The following is a 27,750-nucleotide window of genomic DNA, read 5'->3' on the forward strand; positions in this document are numbered from 1 at the left end:
TCCTGTTTTAACAGCTGTTCCCACCCCAGAGGCAGCTGTGTCTCTGCTCTGTTGGGGGGGGGGATAGCTGCGTGAACAGCCAGCACCTTCTGCGGTAATGAGCAGTCCATGCAGCAAAATCAATTACTCCAGGGCTCCCTTAATTGCTTCTTTCAAGCCAATTAACTAATGTCCTGGAGAAACAGAGCATTAGCTCTTCATTGACTAGGTACATGCTAGAATTTCTGGTTGCCACTCCATGCCCCCCCATACCCCCAAGAACATCCAGTGCTGCATGAGAAGTGCAGATGGGGAAGGCAACTTCACATGTTGAGTTTCTGGCTGCCAACATGTACAACAATACTGCTATGAAAATATAGCAACCCACTTCATAAAACCTCAGTCCTTCTGTCTCCTGGCAAACTATGGGTGGGTGGGTGGGTTGTGGTTACTCCCTTTGACAATGTTGTCATTGTCGTTGTTATATGTGTGTGTCAAATTTATATATTTTCTACTGTTTAATGCTTAAATGGCTACTAAACCAAAATATTTAAAACTAATTCTATAACATCTGCATTTAAAGCAGTATCATACCACTTTAAACAGTCATGGCTTCCCCCAAAGAATCCTGAGAAGAGTAGTTTGTTAATGGAGCTGAAGGTTGTTAGGACACCCCAATTCCCCTTCCAGAACACATATTCCCAGTGTGTTTTGAAGTCACCCCTCGTTCCATGGAACTGAGAATAGTTGTTCTGTAAGAGGAAGAGGGGGCTCCTAACAACTCCTAGCACCAAACAACAAACTTCAGCCCCCAAAATTATTTAAATGTGCAGTGCAGATGGGGCCTGAAAATACAGTATAATTAAAAAGAGACCATAAAACAACCCTATTAAAATATAAACCTCCATGATTAAAATGTGAAATTAAAACAGCTAAACAATACAGGAGACTCAGGTCAAGCAATCAAAGGAATTCTTATGTAAAAAAGTGCATCTTCAAAAAGTGGCAGAATGCCAATACAGATGTTGCAAGAGTTGGTGGGTAAGTGAACGGTTTGGTTCTAGGTTTCCCATCTGGATTATTACTCCTCTTCGTTTCCAAAACTCATTAGTCTAGGATGCACTCTTTCTGCTTTAGGCAAGCACATAAACACTTTCTACATCATTCAGATTTTTTTAAAAAAATGTGTTTATTGTCTTCCCTCCCATTTTTACAAAAAATGAGCTAAAATAAACAAAATACATGATTATCACTTGAAAAAAAATTCATTGTCTTCAAGTGCTTAAGACCTCTTGTTCATCCTCCTAAGAGCCCTGTGAGGTAGTTAATTTTTACTATTTTAACCAGTAAGGCTGGGAGCTCTTGCTGTCATTTGCTCAAGGACATGGCTAAACAGGGAGAACATCAATAAAATTTAGGATTTAAATGAGTTTTAGTAAGTGCCTAAAGCCTTTGCATACATTATCCTAGTGATCTTTGTAAGTATAGCCAGCGTTTATGGTAGGGTAGGATTATAATTATTTTGCCCCCTTTTTCTTACAAAATGGGTGAGAGGGAGAGACTGAAGCTCAATAGTGCCTTGCCAATGGCCAGTCAGTGAGTTCACAGCTATGCTGCGAAGACAAAAACAGGGGCTTTCCATCTCTTAGCTCATGATTTTAACAACCACATCTCTCGACCCAGATTAACGCTTTAGACACTGATTCACACAGCGGCTCCTGTGCTGCCTTGTGCATTGCAACTCTTGGATACCTAGACATATTTTTACTGGAGGTGCCTTTCCACAGCTGTGGTTAGTCCAGTAAGAAGTCATGCTTTTCAGTTTCCTTCAGTTGTGGCTTTCCAGTCTAAACTGATTTTTAACTGAACACTTGATGTGTTATGCCCTCCCATTTACTGTTCCCTGTTCTAAGTTTATGGGAGGGCTATAACGTTTAAAATAAATAACACCCAAGCCAGATGACGTGGGTGTTTGTGCACATTCTTGAATCCCTCCCTGCTGTTGGCCATGCCCCTGTGCTGCTGTTTGCTTGCTCTGTGCATAGTCAGATGCAAAGCTGACACATGTGCTCCTTGAAGGGTGTATGTGAAACTGCCAGCTTTGCCATTGGATGGGTGAGTGGGCGTGTGTAGGGAAAGCAAGTGTGATTGGCTGCAACATCCCCCCCTACTTTGTAGAGGGCATTTGTGCCAAGAAAAACGAAGATGTGTTTGTGTGTCTAAAATACATGTACACATTTCCACAAATTCTTTCCTAACAGACACCCTTCATTCTTCTTGCATCATCAGTGCTTCTGATCTTGCCTTTATCAGCTACCCTAAACGTAGCTGTTTCTGTAAATGTAAATGTTTCTGTTTTGCTCAACTTGCTTGTTGTTTTTTTACTCATACATAAGGAAGAATGTGCTGAATACGCCGCAGTACTGAATATAATCTCGATGTAATTCCTTATTAGGGTTGTAGAGCCTTCGCATTTTAACTCGCCGTTTCAATGAAGTCGACCGGGGGAAGGGAAGCAAAGCCCTTTGTACATACTTAGCGGCGCACTCATCCTTCAAAATTTGACATTGAAAACAAAGGCGTCCTGAGCTGCGCCCTCTTTTCAGCTCGAGCCTTTTTGTCATGGAGAGTCGCATGGAAAGTAGGCAAATAGAGGTGGAGCTGGAGGCGGGCGAGGGGCGGAACCTTTCTGCCCCGGCTCCAGCAGGCCCCGCCCGGCCTCATTAGACAGAAGCACCACCAACAGCATGGCAGCGACGGCGGGACTCCCGCGCTCTTTGGGGCGGGTAAGTTGGGGAAGGGGAGGGGGGCCAAGAGGGAAGGAGACCCGGCGGCCTTTCCCCGCAGCCCATCCCCAAATAAAAGGGAAGGGGGCTGCACTTCCGGTATGGGGGTCACGGTGGTGGGCTCAGTTCTGTCCTTAAATAGCTCCGGGCGGGAACGTAGCTCCCACGTTAAAAACAACCAAAAAAACACCCTCGTCGTCTTTTAGCCAATCTCTTCTCTAAATCCCTTGCCCAGTTCCTAAACAGATACTCACTTATTACCCATTTCCTTCCAGATGGGTATTAGCTTGCTTCTTCCCCAGTCCTTCTTTCCAAGGAGGCACCCCCAACCCCGATATTCGAATGGTCACTCACCACCTGGCTCTTCCAATAACTGTTTTTCAGCCTGGAAAAGATTGTGATCAGTAGTAACACGTTACCTATTTCCCCCTCCCTCAAGCCCCATATCTCTTCTCCAACAGAGGAAATTTACTGAACTGGATAGCCCCGCTCCAGCTGGCTCCCTACAGTCAAATAAATTCCCAATTTGATATTTCCCAAAGGCACATCACTGCCAAGTTGTTACAAAACACACTTCTCCCCGCCTCTTGAGATCTTTTTAGTCCTAAAAAGATGGCTAAATCTTTTTCTCCTAAAAATAACACTCTCCTCTGCTATATTTCCTTTAATTCCTCACGAGAAATTCCTTAGGGCACCCAGAGCAGTACTTTTCCACACCTAAGGTGCTGTTCTCATACTCTTTCTTTTTTTACAATTTTTGACACAAGGGATGCTTTGTAAAATAGGAAGAATTTTGATTTTTAAGTCTATGGTGATGGCTGCCTCCCTCCCCCCCTACCTGGTCTTGCTTGAAATGGCATCGTTTTGACCCATGCAGCTTATCCCGCTCAAAATTCCTCCAGGCTTAGGGTAGATTTTTTCCAAGAACAACTTTATCCTGCTTCAGTGATTGGAGTGTTATGTTCCTCAGCAGCTGTAACTTCCCTGTGATTTTTAAGAATGGCAATATGCTTAAATGGAATAAGGAGCAATTTGAGTGTTCACTACACAGATAAAACCCTGTGGACTTTAAAAACAACTGCTAACATTCAGTTTATGCATTTCTGATGCGAATGTGTTTCTGATGCTAACTTAATAGACACTAAAACACGTGGGTTTGGCAGTGGGGTTATGAAAGTTCATGTTGGTTATGAGGAAATTGTGGATTCTCTATCCGTTCCTTGTAAACTCTGCCTGGAAATATCAACACCTGGAGCAACCCCATTTTGTCATTATTCTTGTCCTGACCTGCTATACAAATCTAGGGGCTGCCCCTCCCTTTGCAGCCACAGTCCCATGGCAGCATACCTCCTGCTTTCTTTATTTAAGTTGGCATGATATTCTCACTTACCTGGAACACTGTGTTCTCTCTTCCACTTCTTTTTTCTACCGCTCCACCCCTGACTTTCTGACATGCATCTTGCGAGAGAGCTGTAACTTCCTGATAAATAGAGCTGATTGTGTTCAGAGGCCTGGATTGGGTTTCTACTGGAGGAGAGAGAGAGAGCAATTTCAAAGTGTTATATTGCTTGTCGGCAATGAAAAGAGGAACAGTTGCCAAGGCACTGAAAATTCTGCAAAGGCCAAGAATTATGGTCGCCACTACTGCTGAGTTTCTCTGTTCAGTCCCCTGCTGTCATGCCAAGAGCAGGGAAGTGTCCTTTCTGGTTATTTTGAGATCCAACTCGGTTGTTTCTCACTCATTAACAGAGGTGTGTATATTCTGCACCCAGGAAAACTAAATTCAATGCAAAGGAAACCCAAGAGATTGGCACTGCTGGCTGTAGGTTGCAGCAGCCCTGGACAAGATGTTCCCTGCTGAGACCCTCCTCCTGTCAGCGGGTGAGGGGGGCTTCTTGGCTTTCATGACACTGCTCTGAGCAGAGATGAGTGGATGTATCTATCCTCCCCTTTATGAATGATGCTAATTCAGGGGTACTGTGGGGAATGTAAAGGGTGGTTAGATGCAGCTGCCTGTCACAGTCGAAAGTGGTGAGTCATTCATATATAGGGGTGGGGATTGGGCAGGCATCAGCAGTGGGCCCTGCCAGGGCACTAGGGTTCTAGCAACTGCCCATGGGTGCCAGGGGAGTCTTTAGCATATGTGCCGCTGGGGTGCAAAGATCCTCCCAGCGCCCCCAAGTTTGACAAGCACCACCGTTGTGAATGACAAGTGCCACCGCTTGCACAGTACGTCTTTGGTAAATGAGCACACAAAGTCAAAAGTCCTTTAGTGAAACAGTAGGTATACATTTCGGTGATACCCAGGTACATACCGTACTTTTCCGTGTATAAGGCTAGGTTTTTCTCTTAAAAAATTATGCTAAACAGTGTGAGTCATCTTATACATGGAGCCATCTCCCCCCATTTTCTTAAAATCGAGTTCCCCAAAATAGGGGTTGTCTTATGCATGGGGGTGTCTTATACACGGAAAAATACGGGCATGTATTTTGTTTTTCTAGCTTGATCAAAATCATTATTTCATAACAGGTAGATAGTTAAGAGCTTAGGCAGCTTCAGCGCCTGGCGCCCCCCAGAATTCGGAGCCCGGGTGCCCCGCACCCCGGGTAAACACGGCTCTGCCAGGTTGCTAATGCTAGCTTTGAAGACCTGGATGTTGTAGTAGTACCATTGGCTGATTGCAGTAGATTAGCAAGGGCTCCTAACTTCCAGCTGTAGAGTAAGAACAACAAGGCTTTCCTCCTTTAAACTGGAGCTTTAGAACCCCTGATCTGTAATAACTGAGATTTGTATTTGTCTATGTAGATAATCCTAATGTATGGCTCATGGGTTGCAGGAGGTAGGTGGTTTCGCCTCCCTGAGCCACCATGTTGCACTTGATTGGCGCACCTCAGGGTCCAAGTAAAAACAACAGCAAAGTAGACTGCGCCAGTAGATTATCTGCCCATACCTGCTTTAGATCATAGGCCTGATGGGTGGGCAACCACTGCCACCGTTTTCTTGTTTTGTTTTGTTTATGCTTCCCTAAGAGAAGAAGAAAAAGAGGAGAGATGAGAGAAACCTTAAGGAAAATTATAGAGAGAGACAAAGGTGTGCAAACATATATGATATATATATATAATTTATAAAACAAAAACAGGTCCCATATTTCCCTGGATTAAAGGAAGCAATTGCACATTAAATCACATTTTATTTACTTTATATATCCTCAGTTCCATATGTTTGCTTCATTGGTATTCTTTATTCCAATCCCAGTAGCTGAGTTCTGCAGAACATTTAGTTAGGAATGAGTGGGGAATGATTAGTTGGTGAGAAAACATTCCTGCTTAGATGTGCCCTGGCTACCAGAAGGTAAAGTGGCTGTGGTTCGGTGGGAGGTTAACTACAATGGGGAATAAGGCTATCATAGCTACTAGCCATCATGCCTATGTTCTGCTTCCACTGCCTCTGAATACCAGCTGCTGAGAATCACAAGTGGGCAGGGAGTGCTCTTGCTCTCTGCTCTTGCTTGTGGGCTTCTCATGGGCATCTAGTTGGCCACTTTGAGAACAAGATGTCGGTGCAGATGGGCCTTTCATAGGAGGGTTTTTCTTAGGTGCATGTGATATTTCTATTTCCACAGGTCCAGTCACTGTCTGTTTAAGGTCCTCCCCATTTTGTTCTTACAACAGCCCAGCAAGGTTTTAGATTAGGATGAGATACAATCACTAGTCCAAAGCTACCTAATGACTTCCATGGCCAGATTGGGGGTTTGAAAACAGGCCTCCCCAGTCCTTGTCCAACACTCTAATCACTACACTGCGCTGATGATTCTCATAATAGATCTCATATCCACATGTGATGTGAATCTCCATGATGGAAAAGCTTGGAAGCGGTAGTATCAGATTACCACCTGCTGCTGCCTTGTGTGTGTTTAAGGTGGCTGTTTTTAAATTAGATTGTTCAGTGATTTGTGACAGGGCCTGCAGAAAAAGCCACCTGGCACTGCACCAAAAATATAATCCACTTGATCAAAAGTCTCCAAGCAGCATACAGATAAATAGTAGATACAACCTGAATCAAAATCCACTAAAATCCATTAAAAACAACAACCCAAATATATCATAATTATAAAACAAAGACAAAACTTTAAAAACAAATATAAGTGACCAAGTTATATGTCTGGGTAGGCTTGCTTTTCAGCACGCGTATCAACCAATGTAGTGAGGGCATCTGTCCAATGTCAGTGGGCCAGGGAAGGTCTGAGACAAAGATGCTGGTTCAAGGACGTTGGTGTAGTGTTGAGATAGCCAATGTGGTTCCCTCCAGATGTTGCACTACAATCCCCCTAATTCCCAACCAGCATTGCCCACAGAGTTTATGGGAGTTGGAGTCCAGCAGCAGCTGGAGGGCACCACCCCACTCGCTACCCCTGGTGCATTGTCTCCCTTTCTCCTCTGGAATGACTCGGGCCAAGTGGTATGGGGAATCGGGACTGGCAGAGCAGAGACCCACTGCAGAAAGAGCCTCCACTTGAAATACAGTGGTACCTCGGGTTAATAACTTAATTCATTCCAGAGGTCCGTTCTCAACCTGAAACTGTTCTTAACCTAATGGGGCCTCCCACTGCCGCCGCACGATTTCTGTTCTCATCCTGAAGCAAAGTTCTTAACCTGAAGCACTATTTCTGGGTTTGCGGAGTCTCTAACCTGAAGCGTCTGTAACCTGAAGTATCTGTAACCCGAGGTACCACTGTACTGCAATGGCTTTGAGCAACCTGCCCTTCTTGTTTAGTTTTGTGGCTATTGCTTCTGCGGACTGATGCTGGCTTCTCTATTTCACAGGAGAGCATTAAAACGCTGCCTCTTGTGGTTGTTATTAATCTCTCACAATCCCTCATTTGCCTCCTAATCCCCTTAATTAGAGGTTGACTTAATGCTCGGAGGCTAGAATTTCATGTCTGCTGTCAAGCTAGTTTGCTCTCTGCCACGTGGCTCTTGAGGCCCTCAGTAGTGCGTCCTGGGGTATCCGATTTCTCCCAGCGGCCCTTCTCTTTCCCCTCAGCTGATTTTGTACATTTAGCTGGCATATCAACTGAATCCCCTGTTTTGCCTTAATTTGTTCAGGGCCTGCCTCCTCTGTCACATAAAGCGAAGGGAAGCAAGGGAAGGGGTGTTAAGGAGGCCGGAAGCTGAAGGCAAAGCAGATACTGTGGTTAAGGGAACTGGTGCAGAGCATTATAAATGGTCTGGGAGACCATTTTACAGATGGCAAACTGAGGCCAAGAGCCAGTGATGTGTCTCTGTGACTGAGGTAGAGTTTCAGCTCAAGTTTCCTGGGCCCACAAGCTACCCACGCAGGATTGTAATGCTTGTGGAAGTTGAATGCTGGAAGAATTGGGGCACACAAAGGAAAGAAGTCCTTCACACAAGGGCATAGTTAAACAATGGAATGTGCTTCCACAAGAGGTACCAATGACTGCGCATTTGGATGGCTTAAAAAGAGCATTAGGCAGGTTCAACAAGACCAATAGTGAGTCCAGCGGTCAAGGAGGCGATTTCTGCATGTGCTGTAGAGGGAAGTGAGGGCTTGTGAACCTGGGAAGGTAGCCCATCTAGAAGGAAAGCTCTCATCCCAAACCTCTGCTGCCTTGTGGGATATCTGGGAGAAGAAAAGGCTAAGGAGTAAACCTTACACAAATCCAGATTGGAGTCCCTAAGACGGTTGGACAGCACCTTCTAGGCCTCCTTCTGGCAACTCCTGCAGCCAAGCTGGTGCCAAATGTATCGCTCTGCTTCTTGAGACAGACAGATGCCAGCAACAACAACTAAGGCCAGCAATGGCCACTAGCCTGGATGGATATGTTCTGAATAAGTGGAGAGCATGTGCTGTTGCTCTCAGGTCCTGCTTGCAGGCTTCCCAGAGGCACTGTGGGAACAGGATCCTGAATGGGCCACTGGCCTGATCCAGGAGGACTCCTCTTATGGAACTATATGTCACCACCTGCCATCTCTCGCTGCCCCCTTTACATGCTGTTATTCTGTTGGCTCAGCCCCCATTTCTTAGAGTGATACGGTGGAATCTTTCACGCTCAGTCTTGTCCTATTGTTTCTCCAAGGAAAGGGGAAGTCTCTGGGCCTGCATTGGCTTTGATCCCAGGCGCCCATTTAGAAGAAAGAAACTGGTTCAGTCACCTCCAGGGTTGTTATATGTATTCTCACCTTAGCAGGTTTCTTACTCGAGGGCGGGCTCTTATCTGGATTGGAATGCGAGGGCTTAAGAATCCTGTCTTCCATTCAAATTTGCACAACTTTCTAGTCCTTGTAGTTTTGGAGAAAAATGCATTTTCCTTAGCTCTACATATTTGCCCTTATGAAAAAACAAAGCAAAACAAAATAACTTAGCCCAATCTCAGGATTTCAAAATTTAAAAACTGGTCTTTGGAAAACAGAACGATGTAGCCAAAGTAAGGAGATGCATGCAGATGTATTTCATTTGCATAAATGAGGCTAATTACTGATTTTTGGATGTGCAAAATTTGAATACTTTTGGAAATTATACCAAGAATTATACCGGCTAAAGGCTGAAACACTTTATGGACCGTTCTAAATAGCCATTTACCTGATCACCAGTGAACTGGACTCCCTTCCAGACAAGGGAAGTGTCTGTAAACAGAGAGCTGGTCATTTCAGGTCATCAATGTAAATGGTATATACGGTATGTGCTGTAAAGATTTTCCAAGGTTCTTTGCCTCTTGCTGCCCCCTGCTGTTGGAATTGTTTTCTGCATCCATTTAAACAATCTTTTCCCAGATTGCAAAATCTGCTAACTACACATTGTCTGGAAGCCTGTTGATGCTTAACATCCAGAGGACCCTGCACTCACAGTCACTGCCTTTCCTTTTTCTGAGTCTGTGCACCTTTAAAATAGGTATCTTGAAGGCAGAAATTCAGTAGGCATTTCCCTCGCAGCATTGCATTTTTGTGCCTGAAGATCTGTTGAATTTCTGCCAGGCACACAACTGAAAAATATACAGCAGCTCTGTCATGGGGAGTGGGAGGCAGATATTCAGTCCACAAGACTCCCTGTCATCACCCATAACAGTGAAATGTCTTCCCAGCAGAAGAAAAACCGGAAATAAATAGTTTGTATTACTTTGAGCCTCCTCCCACCCTGTGTGGAGTCCTTGCCTATCCTAAGTATGAAATCCTACAGCCCAGGCCCACTTAAAACCCATTCTTCTTCCACTAAATATTGGGGTCCTAGCTTCCAGGCTGTTCTGCAGTCACTGGTTTTAAACACCAACCCCATCTTTGGGCCCCTGGTGAAATGAGTTGGGGAAATGACCATTGCTCAGTGGTAGAGCACATTGTGAAAGGGTCCAGGTCCAGTTCCTGGCATTGCCAATTCAACTGGGCCCCATGGGGGTGAGGAGAAGGCAGGAGGAAAGACCTCTGTGTTCGACACCCCAGGGAGCCACCACCAGTAGGACTACGCAGTGCTGGAGTGGATGGAGAAAGAATCTGACCAGCTTCCTACACTGCTCCAAGAACCCTTCTTCAGAACCACTCTATGGCACTTGGCAGCCGTGGTCCAACCTGCCCCTCAAGATGTTTTGGACTGTAACTCCAGTCATGCTGCCCAGGGATGATGGGAGTTGTAGTCCAAAACATCTTGATGGAGGCAGTTTACACCAAGGCTGGCTCACAAGTATTAGGCTCTGCCCTATTATTTTGCGTTTGGCCTGACCCCTGAGCTGCCATTATGTTGTCTGGCTCTGGTTGGCGAAACTGTGGATTCCAGCACTGAGAACAGAAGCAACCCTGTTCACAAGCCTGAAGTCTCCTGCTCACTGGCCTGGTTGCCTTGGCCTTCCTGTCCCCAAAACGAAGCCGTTCTCCTTGATGCTGGCTTCTAAAATCTACCGCAGCTTTTGATGCTAGATTTTGTCAATGCACAGGCTTCTAGGCTCTCTCCTGGCAATGCTTGCATGTGAAATTTCTATCCAGCTGGAGCCAGCGCCATGTAAGAGTTAGAGTGTAAGACTTTGGCCAGGGAGATCCAGAGTTCAGATTCCCCTTCAGCCATGAAGCTTGTTAAGTAACCTTTGACCAGCTGTTCTCTCTCTCTCTCTCTCTCTCTCTCTCTCTCTCTCTCTCTCTCTCTCCCCCCCCCCCCACTTAGCCTCATGTGGCTAATGGGGTGGGGGCCATTAGCTACTCCACATCTGCCATACTAAGCCAATGGAAGGTAGGCCAAGATACAAATGCATTTTAATAATCATCTAGGTTCTTCTAAAGTACAGTGGTACCTCGGGTTACAGACACTTCAGGTTACAGATGCTTCAGGTTACAGACTCCGCTAACCCAGAAATAGTACCTCAAGTTAAGAACTTTACCTCAGGATGAGAACAGACATCACATGGCAGCGGCAAAGCGGCAGCGGGAGGCCCCATTGGCTAAAGTGGTACCTCAGGTTAAGAACAGTTTCAGGTTAAGAACGGACCTCCAGAACGAATTAAGTTCTTAAAGCTCACATTGCTTTTAAGTGTGGTGTCTTTCCTTTCCTTTCCCTGAGTTGGGGAGGAAAGCAGAGTCTCCTGCCATCCTTCTGAAAGCTGTCACTTCATAAATCTTCATAATTCATTGCAAGCAGCTCACACCTTTAGGCCTGATCAAGAACTCTGTGCGGCTTCAAACCTTGCATACTCTTACAGAACCTGGCTCGCTAGCAAAGGGTTTCCCTGCTCCCTTTTCCAGCCCATGGGATCCATTATCTCCCTGTTCCTCACTTCCCAGTGAATTGCATGATTCCCAGTTAAGGGTAGAGGACAGGAGGAGAGGATCCAAACCACCTTAGCGCCCATATTCATGCAAGCTTACCTTTTTAAATCTTTCCCCTTTTCTTCACCAAGACGAGCTGTGCTTTCTCCGTGCTTTGAAAGAAAATAGTATTTTAAAAGAATCTCGCCGTACCAGTGATCTCCGCCGCTCTTTGTTCCTGCTGCTTTCCACCCTGGACTGCTGTGATGCAACAGGGGCTGAAGTTCAACTCTGGGAATTCCTCCCCCCCCCCAAAAAAAAGAAGATAGAAAGGAGGGGAAGGAGTGGGAGACTTATTCCCGCCTCTGATTGGGGAATGGCTGCCTCACAAATGGAAATTGCAGTGTTCCCACGCTCGGATCACCAGCCTTTTGTGCTCCCTTCGCTGAGCCTGGCAATGAAGGCAGCTCTTTTGAAAGCCGTGGCACTGGTTGCCAATGTAGCAGCAGCCGCAGAAAGCAGACGTAGAGCAGGGCAAGATCTCTCTCACACCCACACCCACCCAGGGATGTCAGCCGCTTAGCTTCCTGAAGGCCCCTGCCTCATGGCTCCCCTGGTGTTTGCAGATTACACATTAACTGAATCTGTTTGTTCATGGCGAATGAGTGATTAGAGAAGTTGGGTTAGCAGCAGTCCTGGACTGAGGCTGGCTGGCTTGTTTGTTCCTTTTAATCCTGAGGCAGAAGACCCAGCAGCATGACCAGGAGGGTGCTTGTGGTGTCTCTAAATGAGTCCCTGCTCTGGGCTTTCCTCTTCCTAACAAGAGACACACACACTCCTATGAGAGCATAAGGGTTTCCTGGAGCCTGATCATGGGTTCGCCCTAGCTACAGGACTTTGATTGGCAGCAGCTCTCTGAAGATCCCAGTAGAGCAGGGGTCAGCAACCTAAGGCCCATGGGTCACAAGCGGCCCACGGGGGTCATTTAACTGGCCCACGAGCCACCCCCGAACTGAGCCGCCCACTTGGCGAGTCCCCGCATGCTGCGCTAAACCAGTGCAGGGACTCGCTTCCGTGGCGCCAGAAATTGCGCATGCGCAATGCTGGAAATTGTGTGTGTAGATGCAGGCACGCACGTGCAATCCGGCCCACAGAGGGATCTGCGCTGCAGTGAACCGGCCCAGGCTAGGTAAACCTTGCCAACCCCTGCAATAGAGGCTTTTCTCGACCCTGCTTTCTGATTGTCTTTTTGGTTAGGGTTTGGAGCCAGGGTGGGGTGGAAACCCATAAGTCCCCCCGGATGTTGTCAGACTCCAACTCCTATCAGTCCCAGCCAGTATGGGCGATGGACACTGTGTTTTCTCAGGAATGAACACCTCTGGATTAACATTCACTAGGCATCCTCCTGCCTGCTGCAGCTGCTGAGCCAGGGGCAGGGTAAGAGTTAGGGCAGAGGGAAGAGTTGCCCTCCAGAAAGGGATGTGTGAGGCCTAGTAGCTCAGTCCTGCTCTCTTGCCTCAGAGAACAGTTCTGGGAGTTTTGGCCTACTAGGCAGAGGCTGAAGACCAAGGAGGAGGACAGGAAATGCCACCTGGATTGTCCTGGCATTGCAGAGGCCCTGTGTTGATTCTATTCCTGATACCAGACTTGACTGTGGTTTTTTTAGTAGAAGGATCTATAACCATGATCTAGGGCTGCAGAACCAAAGGGAGGCGTACTCCGCCACCAGCCAGGGCACTGCTGGCCACTGGGGAGCTGCACCCACTGCCCCACCCACTGGCCCCATCCATTAGCCAGAGAAGGACCAGCTGCCCCAGAGATTGATTTCCTCTTCCCTCCTCATTCCCTTGTCCTTTTGTATCGTTGTCTGTTACTACAGGTCAGTGGAACTGCAGGCAGGGGCTGCCTTCTCTTTGCCTGCAGGTTCCACTGACCTGTAGTAACAGACAACATACCGACTTAGATGTTATTCTTTCTTCCTCTCCGTCACTCTTGGCACCTCAGTGGCTGGCTTAATTGGCAGATTAATTTCCCCCTCCTCACTTGAAGCATGTCCAAAACTTAAATCCAATTTTTCATCTTAAGAAATGGAACTTGGTGTGCTCGCGGGGACAGCGTCCAGGAGATCTGAACTCCCTCGGGGGCTTTCCATCCAGTGCCCCCACCCCCTCCTTCTTTACGAACTTGGGGGTGTTTTATTGGTTATCCGCGGATGAGACTGCATCTTCCCTTACACTGGGAAGAATTTGGGAGGCTGATTACTCCCATCTCAGCCTCTAAATTGCCTTGTGGGAGCTGGAGAGATGGTATTGTCGGCCATCTTCCGTGGCGCTTCAAGCGGCAGTCCAACCTGAAACTGTTCTTAACCTGAAGCACCACTTTAGCTAATGGGGCCTCCCGCTGCCGCCACGCCACTGGAGCACGATTTTTGTTCTCATCCTGAAGCAAAGTTCTTAACCCGAGATACTATTTCTGGGTTAGCAGAGTCTGTAACCTGAAGCGTCTGTAACCTGAGGTACCACTGTATAGGGACAGGCTTTAATGCCAGTTCTTAGCCCTTTTCCATCTTGCCTTCTAGGTTTTGAGAGGGAGGACCAGCGATGCGCTAATTTCTCTTCTCGGTCCCCAGAGATTTTTAAGCACCACGTTCAAGGTGAGGAAACTTGTGGGCCCAAGAACTCCTAATCTGGGGGGAATCTGAGCTAGGAAGATGCAGGCTGGATCCAAACCCTCGCAGGGGGAGATCCCACCTTTTAGTTTGATATTGAAAAAGCAAATTCCTAGTCCTCATGGAGGCCTGACTGATGAAGGGTCCCTGTTTCTTGTTTTGTTTCAAAACCAGGCCTCAGACCTCCAGATTGAATTGAACAAGCACCCAAAGTCCAAACCGGACCCCAAGGACCTGGTCTTTGGCAAGTATTTCACCGACCACATGCTCATGATAGAATGGAGCCAGGAGAAAGGCTGGGGGAAGCCACACATCAAACCTTTCCAGAATCTCTCGCTGCATCCAGCCTCTTCCGCCCTGCACTACTCAGTGGAGGTAACTGCTTCCTATATAAAAAGAGTCTCCACTGTCAGTTTCACTAGGTAATAATAATAATAATAAATTTTATTTCTACCCTGCCCTCCCCAGCCAAGACCGGGCTTAGGGCGGCTAACAACCAATAATAAAAACAAGTTGATTAAAATACAGTTTAAAAACAAGATTAAAATACAACATTAAAACATTAAGGTAGAGTCTCTAAATAGCTCGTTTCTTCCATACGACTCTTTTCTCTCTCTCCCATCTAGCTCTTTGAGGGGATGAAGGCATTCCGGGGCCCAGACAAGCGCATCCAACTTTTCCGTCCCATGATGAACATGAACCGCATGTTACGTTCCGCGCTCCGTACTTCCCTGCCGGTAGGTACTTCCGGTGAGGCGGCCCCTTTCCTCCCTCTCCTGCAGGAACCGTGGGCTGCTGCATCTTAAGCCGTCTTTGGATATGCCCCCCCCCCACAAGTGGTGCTGCAAGGTTTGGGGGCTGAGACCCAGGCCCTCCCCCCCGCTCATCCTCGGGTCATGCAGGAGGGTCCCTGAACACAGCAGGGATGCCTTGCCACCTTCTCAAAGGGATGCACAGATCTCTGAGCCTGGCATCTACATTGACCCAACCGCCCCAGGGCAAAGCCTGAACTTCTTGCATTCGGCTCACCTTTTCTCTCCTGGGCAGAAACGGCGATGCAGTCCCTTTCTCTGCACAGTGTGCGAGCGTGTTCGAAGAAGTGTCCCTCCAGGGTTTCTACCTGGGGAGTCCAGGAATCGAACTCGGGACCTTCTGCATGCAGGGCAAGATGCTCTGCCATTGGGCTGCAGCCCTAAAGCGTCTTTCTGTGGGAGTGGGGAAAGAGGCTCGCCTTGAGACTCTTGGGGTCCAGAAAGGAGAAGGGGAAACAGCATCACCGGTCTTTCTTGCTCTTTCCCCACCCTTCCCTTCTGCACAACAGCCCTTTGACAAGTCTGAGCTTCTCGAATGCATCCGGCGGCTGATCCACCTGGACCAAGACTGGGTCCCCCACGCCGAAGCCACCAGCCTCTACATCCGCCCCACCTTCATCGGCACTGAGGTGTGTTTCCCGGGCCCACCTCCCCACTCTCCCCTATAAAGTATATAGTCGTACCTTGGAAGTCGAACCGAATCCATTCCGGAAGTCCGTTCGACTTCTAAAACGTTTGGAAACCAAAGTGCGGCTTCTGATTGGCCGCAGGAAGCTCCTGCAGCCAATTGGAAGCCAGGGAATGTGAGAACTTTTATATAATTTAGCAGAGTTTAAATGAACTCCTGTTTGAGTTTATGCAGCAATAAGCGGATTGCTAACTCGTGTGAGTCCTATCAATAATTATACCTTCCTGGATGATAATCCCTTTCTGTCCCTTTTAATGAAAACGCACATGAATCTGAATCATATTAACATAAGCTACTTTACTATCAGATTCATTCAGGTTTACAGAGTTGTTCCTGAAGGCAGGCTTAGGTTACATTACAGATAAACTATATACTAGATAGTAGTGAGTCATGAGAAGACTGCATCCGAGCAGTTACCAGTTAACACTCCTTGCAGCAACCGACCAACTGACAAAACTGCCTGCCCCATAGAGGCAGTTAGTCCTCTCGAAATGTTGGACTTGACTGACAGCTTTATATCCCACACGGAAGCCCCGTCAGACATGTTCCAAAAGAACGTTCGAAAACCAGAACACTCACTTCCGAGGTTTGATCGTTCGGGAGCCAAAACGTTCGAGAACTAGGCTGTTCGACTTCCAAGGTATGACTGTATTTTATTTATTGAGAAAGGGGGTGTATCCCTCTCTTCTGCTAGAAAGGCTCCCTCAGCGGCTTACAGGCAGTCAAAACAAGGCTGTCTCTACCCACAGCCCCCCCCCAAAAGGCCACAGCACCCCAGGGAAAAGGGGGAGGGGAAAATCAAAATTCAGGCACCCCCAGTTTCTAAACAGTGGTTCCTAGATTGGCCATGTGGCGTAGTTTGGGGCAGGAGGTGCCTGATGGAGCGAGGCCATCAAACCTGATGGAATGTGCCCTGGTTCCTGTTTCTCGCACGGAGGCAGCCTGATGGAATGGTGACTGTTGAGGGAACAGGAGGGAGGCTTGATGGAGCTGGCCTGTTGCAGCAGAGCCGATGGAGGGTATTGCTCGACTGCCAATTAGGGGAGCTTGGTCCATTGGGGGCGCACCATCCTCAGCCCGCCATCTTACAAGCAGCCCAGCCTCTCGGTGTCCTCCTTCTCAGGGTCACCCTTGAGTGAGGAGCAGCGGGAAGAGGATGGGGACAGAACCAGAATCTGCTGGCTGCCCCTGCCATTGGCTCTCGTTGACTCTGACTCCGTCCCCTGCGGGGCTGCCCTTCTCCCCACTCTGCCCATTCCAATGGCCACCAGCCAACGCCTGTGCCAACACCTTGCTCTCTCTCTCTCCCTCTCCACAGCCCTCCTTGGGGGTTGCCAAGTCCAGGCATGCCTTGCTCTACGTGATCCTGGGCCCTGTGGGAGCCTATTTCACTACCGGCACCTTCAGCCCCGTTTCCCTACTGGCCGACCCTCGCTTTGTCCGTGCCTGGATGGGCGGCGTGGGGGACTGCAAGGTGGGCGGGTGAGTACGGCTTCTGTTTCAACAGGTACGGCAGCAGGATAGTCTCCAGCCCAACGCTGCTGAATCCAGGGACAACCAATGTGGTGGCCTCCGGGTCTTGATGGACTGCAACTCCCATCAGCCCCAGACAGCCTGGCTAATGGTTGGGAGAGATGGGAGTTGTATTCCAGTAGCATCTGCACTGCATTGGCTACTTCTGTCTAGCCCGACTGGCAGTGGATATCCAAGATCTCAGGAAGAGAGAGAAAAGGGAGCTTATTTCCCAGGTGTTTTGAAATAATTTAATTGGAAATGCCAAGGACTTCACTAGGCCTGGGTGATATATCGCCCAGGACCGGTATGAGGAGCGGACCGCCATATCTGCTTCACTCAGCGATATATCGCTGGTGAAACCGCCACCGCTCCTGAGTCCCTCTGCTAGCAGCGTCCGCTGGAGGGAGTCAAGAGTTCCTTCCTCCAGTGGGTGCTGCTAGCAGAGGGAACCAGGAGAGGCAGCAGTTTCACCAACGATACATTGCTGGGTGAAACCGCCATTGCACTCTGCCCTCATTCGATGCAGAGGGAGAAACAAGCTTTATACCCCGGCCATCTGGCTGGGCTTCCCCAGCCACTCTGGGCGGCTTTCAACAAAATACTAAAATACAGCAATCCATCAAACATTAAAAGCTTTTCTAAACAGGGCTGCCTTCAGATGTCTTCTCAAAGTCTAGTAGTTTTTGTTCTCTTTGACATCTGGTGGGAGGGTGTTCCACAGGGCTGGTGCCACTACCGAGAAGGTCCTCTGCCTGGTTCCCTGTAACTTGGCTTCTCGCAGTGAGGGAACTGCCAGAAGGCCCTCAGCGCTGGACCTCAGTGTCTGGGCTGAACGATTGGGGTGGAGACGCTCCTTCAGGTATACTGGACTGAGGCCGTTTAGGGCTTTAAAGGTCAGCACCAACACTTTGAATTGTGCTCGGATACGTACTGGGAGCAGTGTAGGTCTTACACCACAATGCTGAAAAGCTGATATTGCCCAGTTCTATCTAGACTACACATAGGACTGTCTTACCTGCACCTGTATGAGCCTCCTTCATCACTGGATTGGGGAAAGCTGGTCCCCACTCTCTTAAGCTGACATTTGAACAGCTGAGGCTCTTTTTATCACTGTCACTGAGCGAAATTATTTTTGCATGTTGTTGTGATTTGCATTTTTACCTTTCATGGCTTTGCGAACTGCTCTCGGCAAGTACTTTGCCCTGCCTTCCCCACATCTTCAAAGAGAGGGTCGACTTTTTTAAAAAAATCTGATGGTGGAATCCTGCCTTGCTCTTGTGTTGCCCTTAGCAACTACGGCCCCACCATTTACGTGCAGATGGAGGCCGCCAAAAAAGGTTGCCAGCAGGTTCTCTGGCTCTACGGGGACGACCACCAGATCACAGAAGTCGGGACTATGAACATCTTCGTGCTTTGGAAAGACCAGCAGGGAGGTGAGGAACTGGGTCCCTGAGTTGCCGAGAGCTGCGATTCTCAGCAATGGGCGTACAGTGGTGCCCCGCAAGACGAATGCCTCGCAAGACGGAAAACTCGCTAGACGAAAGAGTTTTCCGTTTTGGAGGTGCTTCGCAAAACAAATTTCCTATGGGCTTGCTTCGCAAGACGAAAATGTCTTGCGAGTTCCTGCGGGTTTTTTTCCTTTCCCCCCCTTTTTCTAAGCCGCTTATCCGCTTAGCCGATAAGCCGCTATAATAAATTTTATTTATTTATATCCCGCCCTCCCCAGCCGAAGATGGGCTCAGGGCGGCTAACAACAATCAAAATAATCCAACGATTCTAAAAACATTTCATTATAAAAAATGCTAAAGCGCTAAACCGCTAATAGCGCTAATCCGCTAAGGCGTCAATGGGCTTGCTTCGCAAGACGAAAAAACCGCTAGACGAAGAGACTCGCGGAACGGATTCTTTTCGTCTTGCGAGGAACCACTGTACTGAGACTCACTGCCTCCGAGAGTGGAGGCAAATAACCTGAATGAAATAAAATAAATGCAACATTGGCTGGTCTATTAGGGCATGTGGGACGACACTGCTGCATCGACCTCCATTGGCAGTCCAGGGGGTGGCAGGGCCTGCCAGCTTCCTGCCTTGTAGAACTTAGCAGGGAGGAAGGAGGTGGGAACAGAACTAGCCTTTCTTGGCCCTGCCCCTCATTGTCTCTGGCTCCGCCTCTCGTTGCCTTTGGCTCCACCTCCTCTTAGTCTCCTTACCTTCTGCTGTATGACTTCCGACGCGCACCAGCCACCACTTAGTAAAAAATATTTGAATGACGCCCTGTATGTGAAGGAAAAAGGAATGCGTCTCCTAAAGCAGGTGCTTCCAGGGACATATGAATACTTCATTCAGAAGCAAAGTATATTTCTTTTCCCTTTAGATGTATTTTTTTGTATGTTTCAAATGCAAATATATGCTGATGAAATCTGATTAATCAGCTAAAACTCATATGTTCAGTCAAGCAGGGTTTCTTTAATCAGATGGCCGCTCTAGCTTTTCTTTTCTTTTTTTAAAAGAAAGAATTTGGACTTTTATTTTAAAATTTTGCAAACTGACTTAACCCCCCCCCCCCAAAGATGAGTCCACTCTTAATGCTGCCGTTGCATTTTGACACGTTGGAAGAAAATTAAAAGCATATGTAAAGGTAAAACAATTTGCGTCAGCTATTACCTCATCATATTTATGGAGAAAATAAATGTCTGCAGGATTCTTTTTTCTGAACCTTTTCCTTACTAAGTGCAATCCGGGTAGATAATTCCGCCCCGTCCCCCTCAGATTTTGTTCCCCTTTTGATCTAGTTTGTGGTTTATGAAGTGCCTAGATATGTTGGCTCACATTCCTGGCAGCCTGGTATGTGTTGAACCTGCACCATTTAAAAGCAAAAGACACACAGTCTTCTCTATATTGTTATTGAAAAACCATTACCTTCTATGGCTTTTTGGCTTTTCATCCACCTCTTCGGCTTCTGACAATTCAACATGTGTTGCCCACGCAGTTTAAAGTATGTTATCTTTGAAGTTATGAGGATGAGAAAACTGGATATTAACAAACAAACAAAATTGTAGGGAGTTGAGCTCTCTCTGTGTGTGTGTTTTCTGCATGTCTGTCACTGCGTCCTCCCCTTCCAGATCTGGAGCTGGTCACCCCTCCTCTGAATGGAATCATCTTACCCGGTGTGATACGGCAAAGCCTTCTAGATCTGGCATGCGAATGGGTGAGTTTGGTGAAAACAGGAGACTTTTGATAGTGCTGGAATGGACCTGAGGGTGGGTGGCGGATTTGCAAGCTGGAATTATGCAGCAAAAATCTTTTTTTGCTTTCTCCAGATTATCTTTCAACACACCCACAACGCCGTTAGAAAGGAGGGGAGAACAATGCATTTTGTTGAATGAGCTAAGTTAGAGAAGCATATGAAACTGCTTTGTAGGGAGTCAGGCCACTGGCTCGCCTAGCTTAAGATTGTCTGCACTGACTTGGCAGCAAGGTTTCAAAGTAGGGCACTCTCCCAGCCCGTGCTAGGAACTGAGATATGAAAGCTAGGAGCTAAATGGAACATTAAACCTAGGTTGTGGGCGCAACAACGGAATGCCTAGGTGCACTTTTACATATATATATATATATATATATATATATATATATATATATATATGTACACCGTATTTTTCGCTCCATAAGATGCACTTTTTTACTCTTAAAAAGTAAGGGCAAATGTCTGTGCGTCTTATGGCGCGAATGTGTGGTCCCTGGAGCCAAATTGCCGGAGTGCGGCACGTTCTTGGGTTGCTCTTTTGGGGGGGGGGGCCGCGCTGCTCTGCCGGCAGCCTCGGCTTCCCCCTGCAGCCCCGGGAAGCTTTGGAGCAGTGGAAGGGCTGTGCGCCCATGCCCCGCGCTCCTGGGCTGCTGAATGGAGGTGGGGGGGTGCTGTTCTGCTGCAGCCTGCCCTTTCCCCTCAAGTTTTGCAGCAGCGGGCAAGCTGTTCGCTGAGAGAGGGGAGGAAGAGGACGGAGAGGAGGGGGACCAAGAAGCTGGGTGAAGGGAGAGGAGGTACCATAGGTTGCTGTGAGTGGAGAGTCATGGTGGAGGTCAAAGGAGAGGGAGCAGCAAAGGGGAGAAATTGCAGACGTCACCTGAGGAGTTTGGGTGAATGGGATAGAGAGGAGGAGGCTGGACAAGGGGACTGTGCTGCTTGGGGAGGGGGAGGGAAAAGTGGGGAGAAGGAAAGGCTCCCAAGCCCGCCGCTGAGAGGCTCTGCTTGGCTGTTTCTTGACTGTAATTCAAGTACAGGGAATGTTTGCGAGCAGCAGGCTGAGAGAGGGGAGGAAGAGGACTGAGAGGAAAAAATGTGGCATTAGCAATGCTTTGGATGGAAACGAAGATGGTATTTTACATGAAGATAGCGAAGAAAGTGATGTCAGTGATTGTGAGCAACTGGGCTTCATAAATTCTGACTCTAGCAGTGATGAGTTCTTGGGGTTCACAGAAGACTAGAAGAGTACTCAAACCTTAAAGTCTCTCTTCATTTGTTAATGACAGTGAAGATGGTTCTTAATGCCATTGTTGACTGCTGTTCACTTTACATGGCTGTAATATGATTCTGATATACCGGTTGTTTATTAAATACAGTAGTTTATACAACATTCGATTCAGAATATTTTTTTTCTTGTTTTCCTCCTCTAAAAACTAGGTGCGCCCTATGGTCGGGTGCGTCCTATGGAGCGAAAAATACGGTATATAACAAGAATACAAAGCTGAAAATTAATGAACTGCAGCTAAAATATTAAGTTCACTTTTCACGTGCTCTAGTCCTTCCCCTGACCACCCCATAATATTCTGAAGTGGGTCTATTCTCCAGTCTTCAGAGAGTAGCTGGAAGTGAGGAGGCAGAAAAAGGTCCTCCTTTCCTTCCACTCTGCAGTTTTAATCTGAAATCTTAGGCGCAGTACAGCACCCAGAGCTCAGAAACTGATCGCACTAATTAAATTCCTGTTCCCAAAATGTGTCCAGAACAATGGGAGTTTCGAACACGGCTCCCGGCCCTTCCTGGAGATTGAACCTGGAAACTTCTGCATGCCGGGCAGATGTCCTGACCACTGAGCTATAGCCTCTTTCCTCAATGACAGTTGCATTGCTACTCCTTCCATACTGAACTTGAGAGGTTTAATGTTGCTGCTTTTAAAGTAGCTGGCAATGGGTTTTTTTGTTTCTTGTTTTTAATCCTGAATCTCTTTCCACCCAGGGGGAATTCAAAGTTTCTGAAAAGGTTGTCACAATGGCTGAGCTGATCCAAGGCCTGGAAGAAAACAGAGTCAAGGAAATGTTTGGTGCGGGGACGGCCTGTGTCGTTTGTCCCGTGAATAAAATCTTCTACCAGGGCAAGGTGAGAGTTAGGACATGGAGCCAACACTGGCCTTTTCTGAAGCGTCCGAATTGTGATTCATGTTTCGTGATGAATCTTTCCTCCTCTCTCATGTCAGAATTACCATATCCCCACGATGGAAAACGGACCTGAGATTGCAAAACGGTTTCTGAAGGAGCTGACAGATATTCAGGTATAGCTCAGCAAGGGGGAGGGGGGGGACAAGGTTTTTTTGTTTTTTTTTGTTTTCATTTTAAGAAAACAGTTTGTAAGCGAAGGGCAGAGCCCTGGGTGCTTATCCTGCCTGTGGTTCCCTGTTTGGCCACCAGTGGGCACAGCGACCTTGTGGAGTAACCTGCATTTGGTACCCACTGTGCAAGAGGAATTTAATAGGTGGATTGAACATGGAAGAATGAAGTGTAAAGGGATAATTGTGCACAACTGCACACACTCCAGGAACAGTGGGGGCTGGCAGCCGATTTCACCCGTTTTGATCTGGAACGATACACGCTTTCCATTGCTAGGGGAACCACTTCCCCGCTTTTCCGCCAGTTCACCCCCACATGTTTGGTGATCGCTTGATGACTTTCAGCTGCAGGTGTGTGGACACACACAGCAATTTTCTTTTTGTAGGGATGTAAGACCTACAAATAGGGACACGGGTGGCACTGTGGGTTAAACCACAGAGCCCAGGACTTGCCGATCAGAAGGTCGGCGGTTCGAATCCCCGCGACGGGGTGAGCTCCCGTTGCTCGGTCCCAGCTCCTGCCAACCTAGCAGTTCAAAAGCACGTCAAAGTGCAAGTAGATAAATAGGTACCGCTCCGGCGGGAAGGTAAACAGCGTTTCCGTGCGCTGCTCTGGTTTGCCAGAAGTGGCTTAGTCATGCTGGCCACATGACCCGGAAGCTGTACGCCGGCTCCCTTGGCCAATAAAGCGAGATGAGCGCCACAACCCTAGAGTCGGCCACGACTGCACCTAATGGTCAGGGGTCCCTTTACCTTTACCTTAAGACCTTCCCAGAATTTTTGAAGCTATGTGTTGGGTGGGGGGAGTGGTTTGTTTCCACCCCCAAACACACACCCCACCCCATAAATTTAAGAGGAGGTGGGAAAATAGACTTTCTTTTGCTCCCTTACTGCATTGTGAGGCAGGGCCTATTTCTGCCTCTCCCGTCCTTATCCCAGTGTCAGGCAGCTGCAAAGCCTAGAGCTAAGCAGGGAAGTGGCCACAGCTCAGGGATAGGACCTAGACTCAACCCCCAGCAGCATCTCCAGGAAAAGACTCCCGGGGAGCTGCTGCCAGTCAGGGTTGACATTATTGGGCATATCATTGTCTGTGAATTTGCAGGCAGGTGGCATTTCCAGCCATGCTAACCGACTACCATATTTTTCCATGTATAACACCCCCCATGTATAAGACGCCCCCTATTTTTGGGGACTCAAAATCAGGAAAATGCACTATGCACTATCCGTGTATAATGGCCTCGGTCCTGTATACCTGAAGGAGCGTCTCCACCCCCATCGTCCAGCCTGGACACTGAGATCCAGCACCGAGGGCCTTCTGGCGGTTCCCTCATTCTGAGAAGTGAAGTTACAGGGAACCAGGCAGAGGGACTTCTCGGTAGTGGCGCCCGCCCTGTGGAATGCCCTCCCTTCAGATGTGAAGGAAATAAGTAGCTATCTTATCTTCAAGAGACATCTGAAGGCAGCCCTGTTTAGGGAAGTTTTTAATATTTAATGCTGTACTGTTTTTAACACTCGATTGGGAACCACCCAGAGTGGCTGGGGAAACTCAGCCAGATGTGTGGGGTATAAATAATATATTATTATTATTATAATAAGACGACCCCTTATTTAAACATCAAAAATTTAGGAAAAAATATACTTCTATACGGAAAAATACAGTGTATCTTCCCACCTTCCCTTATTTATTTATTTATTTCTCTCTCTCTCCCTCCCTGCAGTATGGACGTGTCGCCAGTGACTGGGTCTACCCAGTCTGACGCAGGCTGAACAACACCCCACCGGAGCCGCCTCCTCTTCTTCCTCCTCCTCCTCCTCCTCCTCCTGCTACAGCCTCTCCGTTTTTCTCTCTCATCTTACCAATGCCGTATTTATGACTTGGTTCTATAGCTTTGACAGTCCTGCCTTTTTCTCTGTCAGAGTTTGTACTGAACCGGTTATGCTCTTGGATAAAGTTGGCCTTCTTCTGCCTGTTACAACTGCAGGCCGCTTTGTGGCAGCGAAACACTCCACTCTGGGATGTGCCCAGAGCTTAGAAGAGCTCCTGCTCGCATCTTCCATGCAATGGGAAGGAATATCTGGACTGAAATCGCCGCTGCTCTCTCTGCTCCAAAATTCAACCGCCTCCTGCTTTTAAAGTGCAATATTGAGAGAGAGAGAGAGAGAGAGAGAGAGAGAGAGAGAGGGAGAAACTGACGTGTCTTCAAAACTGTTTAAATCCACACAGAAACTCACACATGTTTTGTGTTTGTTTGTTTGTTTTTTTTTAAAAAAGTAGTTACACATCCAGGATCTGTCCGGAAAAGACTGTTTTTAATTTTTTTTAAAGTATGTTCTTGGATTCACGCAGAAGCACAGAAGTCTCAAGTCTAAACTTTTTGCTCTGGCAAAAGTTAGCTTTCGTACTCTAGTCACTGGTGCTAAAAAAAAGTTAACTTTTGCTTCCTGATCTGCAGTTCTCCAGACGTTTCAAATTTACCGCTTGAACATTCTTGCCGCCTCTTTTTTAATATTCCAAATCTGTCTTGGCTTAGAGTTAAGATAATCCATCTGCGCTTAGGGGTTGCAAACTAGCTTTGAACGCCAAAAGGTATTGGGAACGGGAGGCAGGTTTTTTTACATTTAAAAAATGCTATTTAAAATTAAAAACCATCTCCTGGAGAAGCTTCTGGGCACCTGTTTCTGATTTCCCCACATGGAACGACAGTCCGCTTCTTTTAGGCAGCGACTTGTTCTGCGAAGAGTTCTGAGAACGGTCTACCACAGGAGGGGGGAAGCAGTGGCCCTGCTTGGCCCTTGATGGACTCGGCTCCCATGAGCCTCAGCCGACATAGCCAGTGAAAGGGAAGATGGGAGTTGTAGTCCAACAACATCTGGAGGGCCACAAGTCCCCCCACCCTTGATCTGAAGGATGCTGCATTGTTCCAAGAAGAATAAAGCTAGATTGAATAAAGCTAGTTGTGAGTCACAGACGCAGGGGTGAAGGGATCTCCGGCTTGGGGGGGGGGCAAGCCTGTTGCCCAGCTGGAAAGTGTCCTACAACTCTCATGGTGCCTTTTTGCCTGGGTGAAAGAGAGAGCGAGGTGCGTGAAACTAGCCTGCTGTAGGAAGGTAATATTGATGGTCGTTGCTCCGCCCACTTTTGCCTCTGGCCCTGCCCACCACTGGCATGTGGGCCCTGAAAGCTAGTTCAGAAGCGGTAGTTGCCCTCGGACTGGAAAAAGGTTCCCCACCCCTGACTTACACAAGGCACCGATGATTGGTTTTGACTCGGATGACAGTTGTGCCTTGTTCAAGGCGGCCTGAGGCATCTTGGCACCTGAGACAAAACACCTCGCTCTCCCCCCCCCCCCCCATGATCGGGGCACAAAGTCCCTGAGGAGTCTCCCCCCACCAGGCAGTTCGGCTCCTGCTCAAACCTACGTTATCTGTCTCGCTACCTAATGCGACGGAAATGAATGTAACCCATTGACTGCATAATTTCGATGCATTTTAGGGAACGGAAAATGTAAAAGTGAGAAAAGGAACAAAATGTATGTGGACTTTTTAAAAAAAGGATAGTGAATGCTGTTCATATTTGCTCGTGTGATTTCTGTTCCTAACTGGGTGAATGAGCAACTTGTGGCAATTTCCATTCCTCTTTCTGTTTCTGATGGAATTCTCCAACATCCTGAGTACCTTGTGCAAGTGGTGGTCATAAGGCCCAAGGATGACTCTGGGTTTGATGGAAGCCCAGGGGAAAAAACCCCTCTGCAGTTTTTTCAGACTTTTCCAGCTTAAGGTAAAGGGACCCCTGACTATTAGGTCCAATCGTGACCGACTCTGGGGTTGCGCACTCATCTCGCTCTATAGGCCGAGGGAGCCGGCATTTGTCCACAGACAGCTTCCGGGTCATGTGGCCAGCATGACTAAGCCGCTTCTGGTGAACTAGAGCAGCACACGGAAACACCATTTACCTTCCCGCCGGAGTGGTACCTATTTATCTACTTGCACTTTGACGTGCTTTTGAACTGCTAGGTGGGCAGGAGCAGGGACCGAGCAACGGGAGCTCACCCCGTCGCAGGGATTTGAACCACTGACCTTCTGATCGGCAAGTCCTAGGCTCTGTGGTTTAACGCACAGCGCCACCCGCGTCCCTTATTTTACCAGCTTACTGGACCACAATTTCAAAAGCAACAGCAGCAACACTGGCAGCTAGGAGACCCCTTTTAATTTCACATAGTTTTGAGTGCCCAGCTTAGTGTCACTCCAGACAAGGCCTTTGAAGTCTGTTCACAAGAGGTTTCCTGACAAACTGCTTGTAAACGGACTTCAAACTGAAGTTGCTCTGCACCAATCAGCACCTAGAGACTTTGCCTTTGAAGTCTATTGAAACTGCTTGCAAACTGATTTCAAAGGTGAGCCCTTTTCAGGTTGTCACTTGACCTCAGAGTTGGCCAGCAGGGTGAGGGGAAGGAATGATCCATTCAGTGACCATATCCAGTCCCCTCCCTCTGCTGCAGAGCAATATGGGAAATCAGATTGAAAGCCAGCCTGTGGCCAGCAGCAGAGTAGAGAGTTGAATGTGGCTATGGCAGACCTCAGTACTTGCAGGTGGCGCTGTGTTCTAAACCACCGAGCCTCTTGGGCTTGCCGATCAGAAGGTTGGGGGTTCGAATCCCCGTGACGACGGGCTGAGCTCCCGTTGCTCTGTCCCAGCTCCTGCCAACCTAGCAGTTCAAAAGCACGCCATTGCAAGTAGATAAATAGGTACCGCTGCAGCAGGAAGGTAAATGGTTTTTTGTGCGCTCTGGTTTCTGTCACAGTGTCCCGTTGCACCAGAAGTGCTTTAGTCATGCTGGCCACATGACCCGGAAAACTGTATGTGAACAAACGCCGGCTCCCTCGGCCTGAAAGCGAGATGAGCGCCACAACCGCATAGTCGCCTTTGGCTGGACTTAACCGTCCAGGGTTCCTTTACCTTTGCCTTT

The 27,750-nt window shown here is 47.9% G+C and overlaps 1 protein-coding gene and 1 long non-coding RNA gene across 5 annotated transcripts; one reads left to right on the plus strand and one right to left on the minus strand.

Moving 5' to 3' along the window:
- Positions 1–1,167: 1,167 nt before the first annotated feature.
- LOC307201387 (branched-chain-amino-acid aminotransferase, mitochondrial-like) lies at positions 1,168–25,444 on the plus strand. Of its 2 annotated transcripts, none has more exons than XM_079950563.1 (11): positions 1,168–2,765; positions 14,085–14,159; positions 14,349–14,549; positions 14,801–14,911; positions 15,496–15,615; positions 16,993–17,156; positions 18,480–18,622; positions 20,309–20,394; positions 22,417–22,557; positions 22,655–22,729; positions 24,502–25,444. In XM_079950563.1, exons 1-11 carry the CDS (start codon positions 2,727–2,729, stop codon positions 24,538–24,540), a joined length of 1,194 nt encoding a protein of 397 aa, XP_079806689.1. In that variant the 5' UTR covers positions 1,168–2,726; the 3' UTR covers positions 24,541–25,444. The 2 variants fall into 2 exon arrangements, with proteins under 2 accessions (XP_079806689.1, XP_079806690.1); XM_079950564.1 differs by lacking the exon at positions 1,168–2,765 and adding an exon at positions 5,800–5,855.
- Positions 2,772–12,448, minus strand: LOC307201403. 3 transcript variants are annotated; one of them, XR_013832698.1, is made up of 4 exons: positions 11,627–12,448; positions 5,716–5,789; positions 4,156–4,292; positions 2,772–3,150 (listed from the first exon to the last, which is right to left on the minus strand). It is a non-coding gene; the product is annotated as an uncharacterized lncRNA (long non-coding RNA). The 3 variants fall into 3 exon arrangements; XR_013832699.1 differs by having other exon boundaries at positions 2,772–3,749; XR_013832700.1 differs by having other exon boundaries at positions 2,772–4,292.
- Positions 25,445–27,750: the final 2,306 nt, after the last annotated feature.

The sequence above is a fragment of the Podarcis cretensis genome (genome assembly GCF_951804945.1).
Source record: "Podarcis cretensis genome assembly, chromosome: 13".
Taxonomy (NCBI): domain Eukaryota; kingdom Metazoa; phylum Chordata; class Lepidosauria; order Squamata; family Lacertidae; genus Podarcis; species Podarcis cretensis.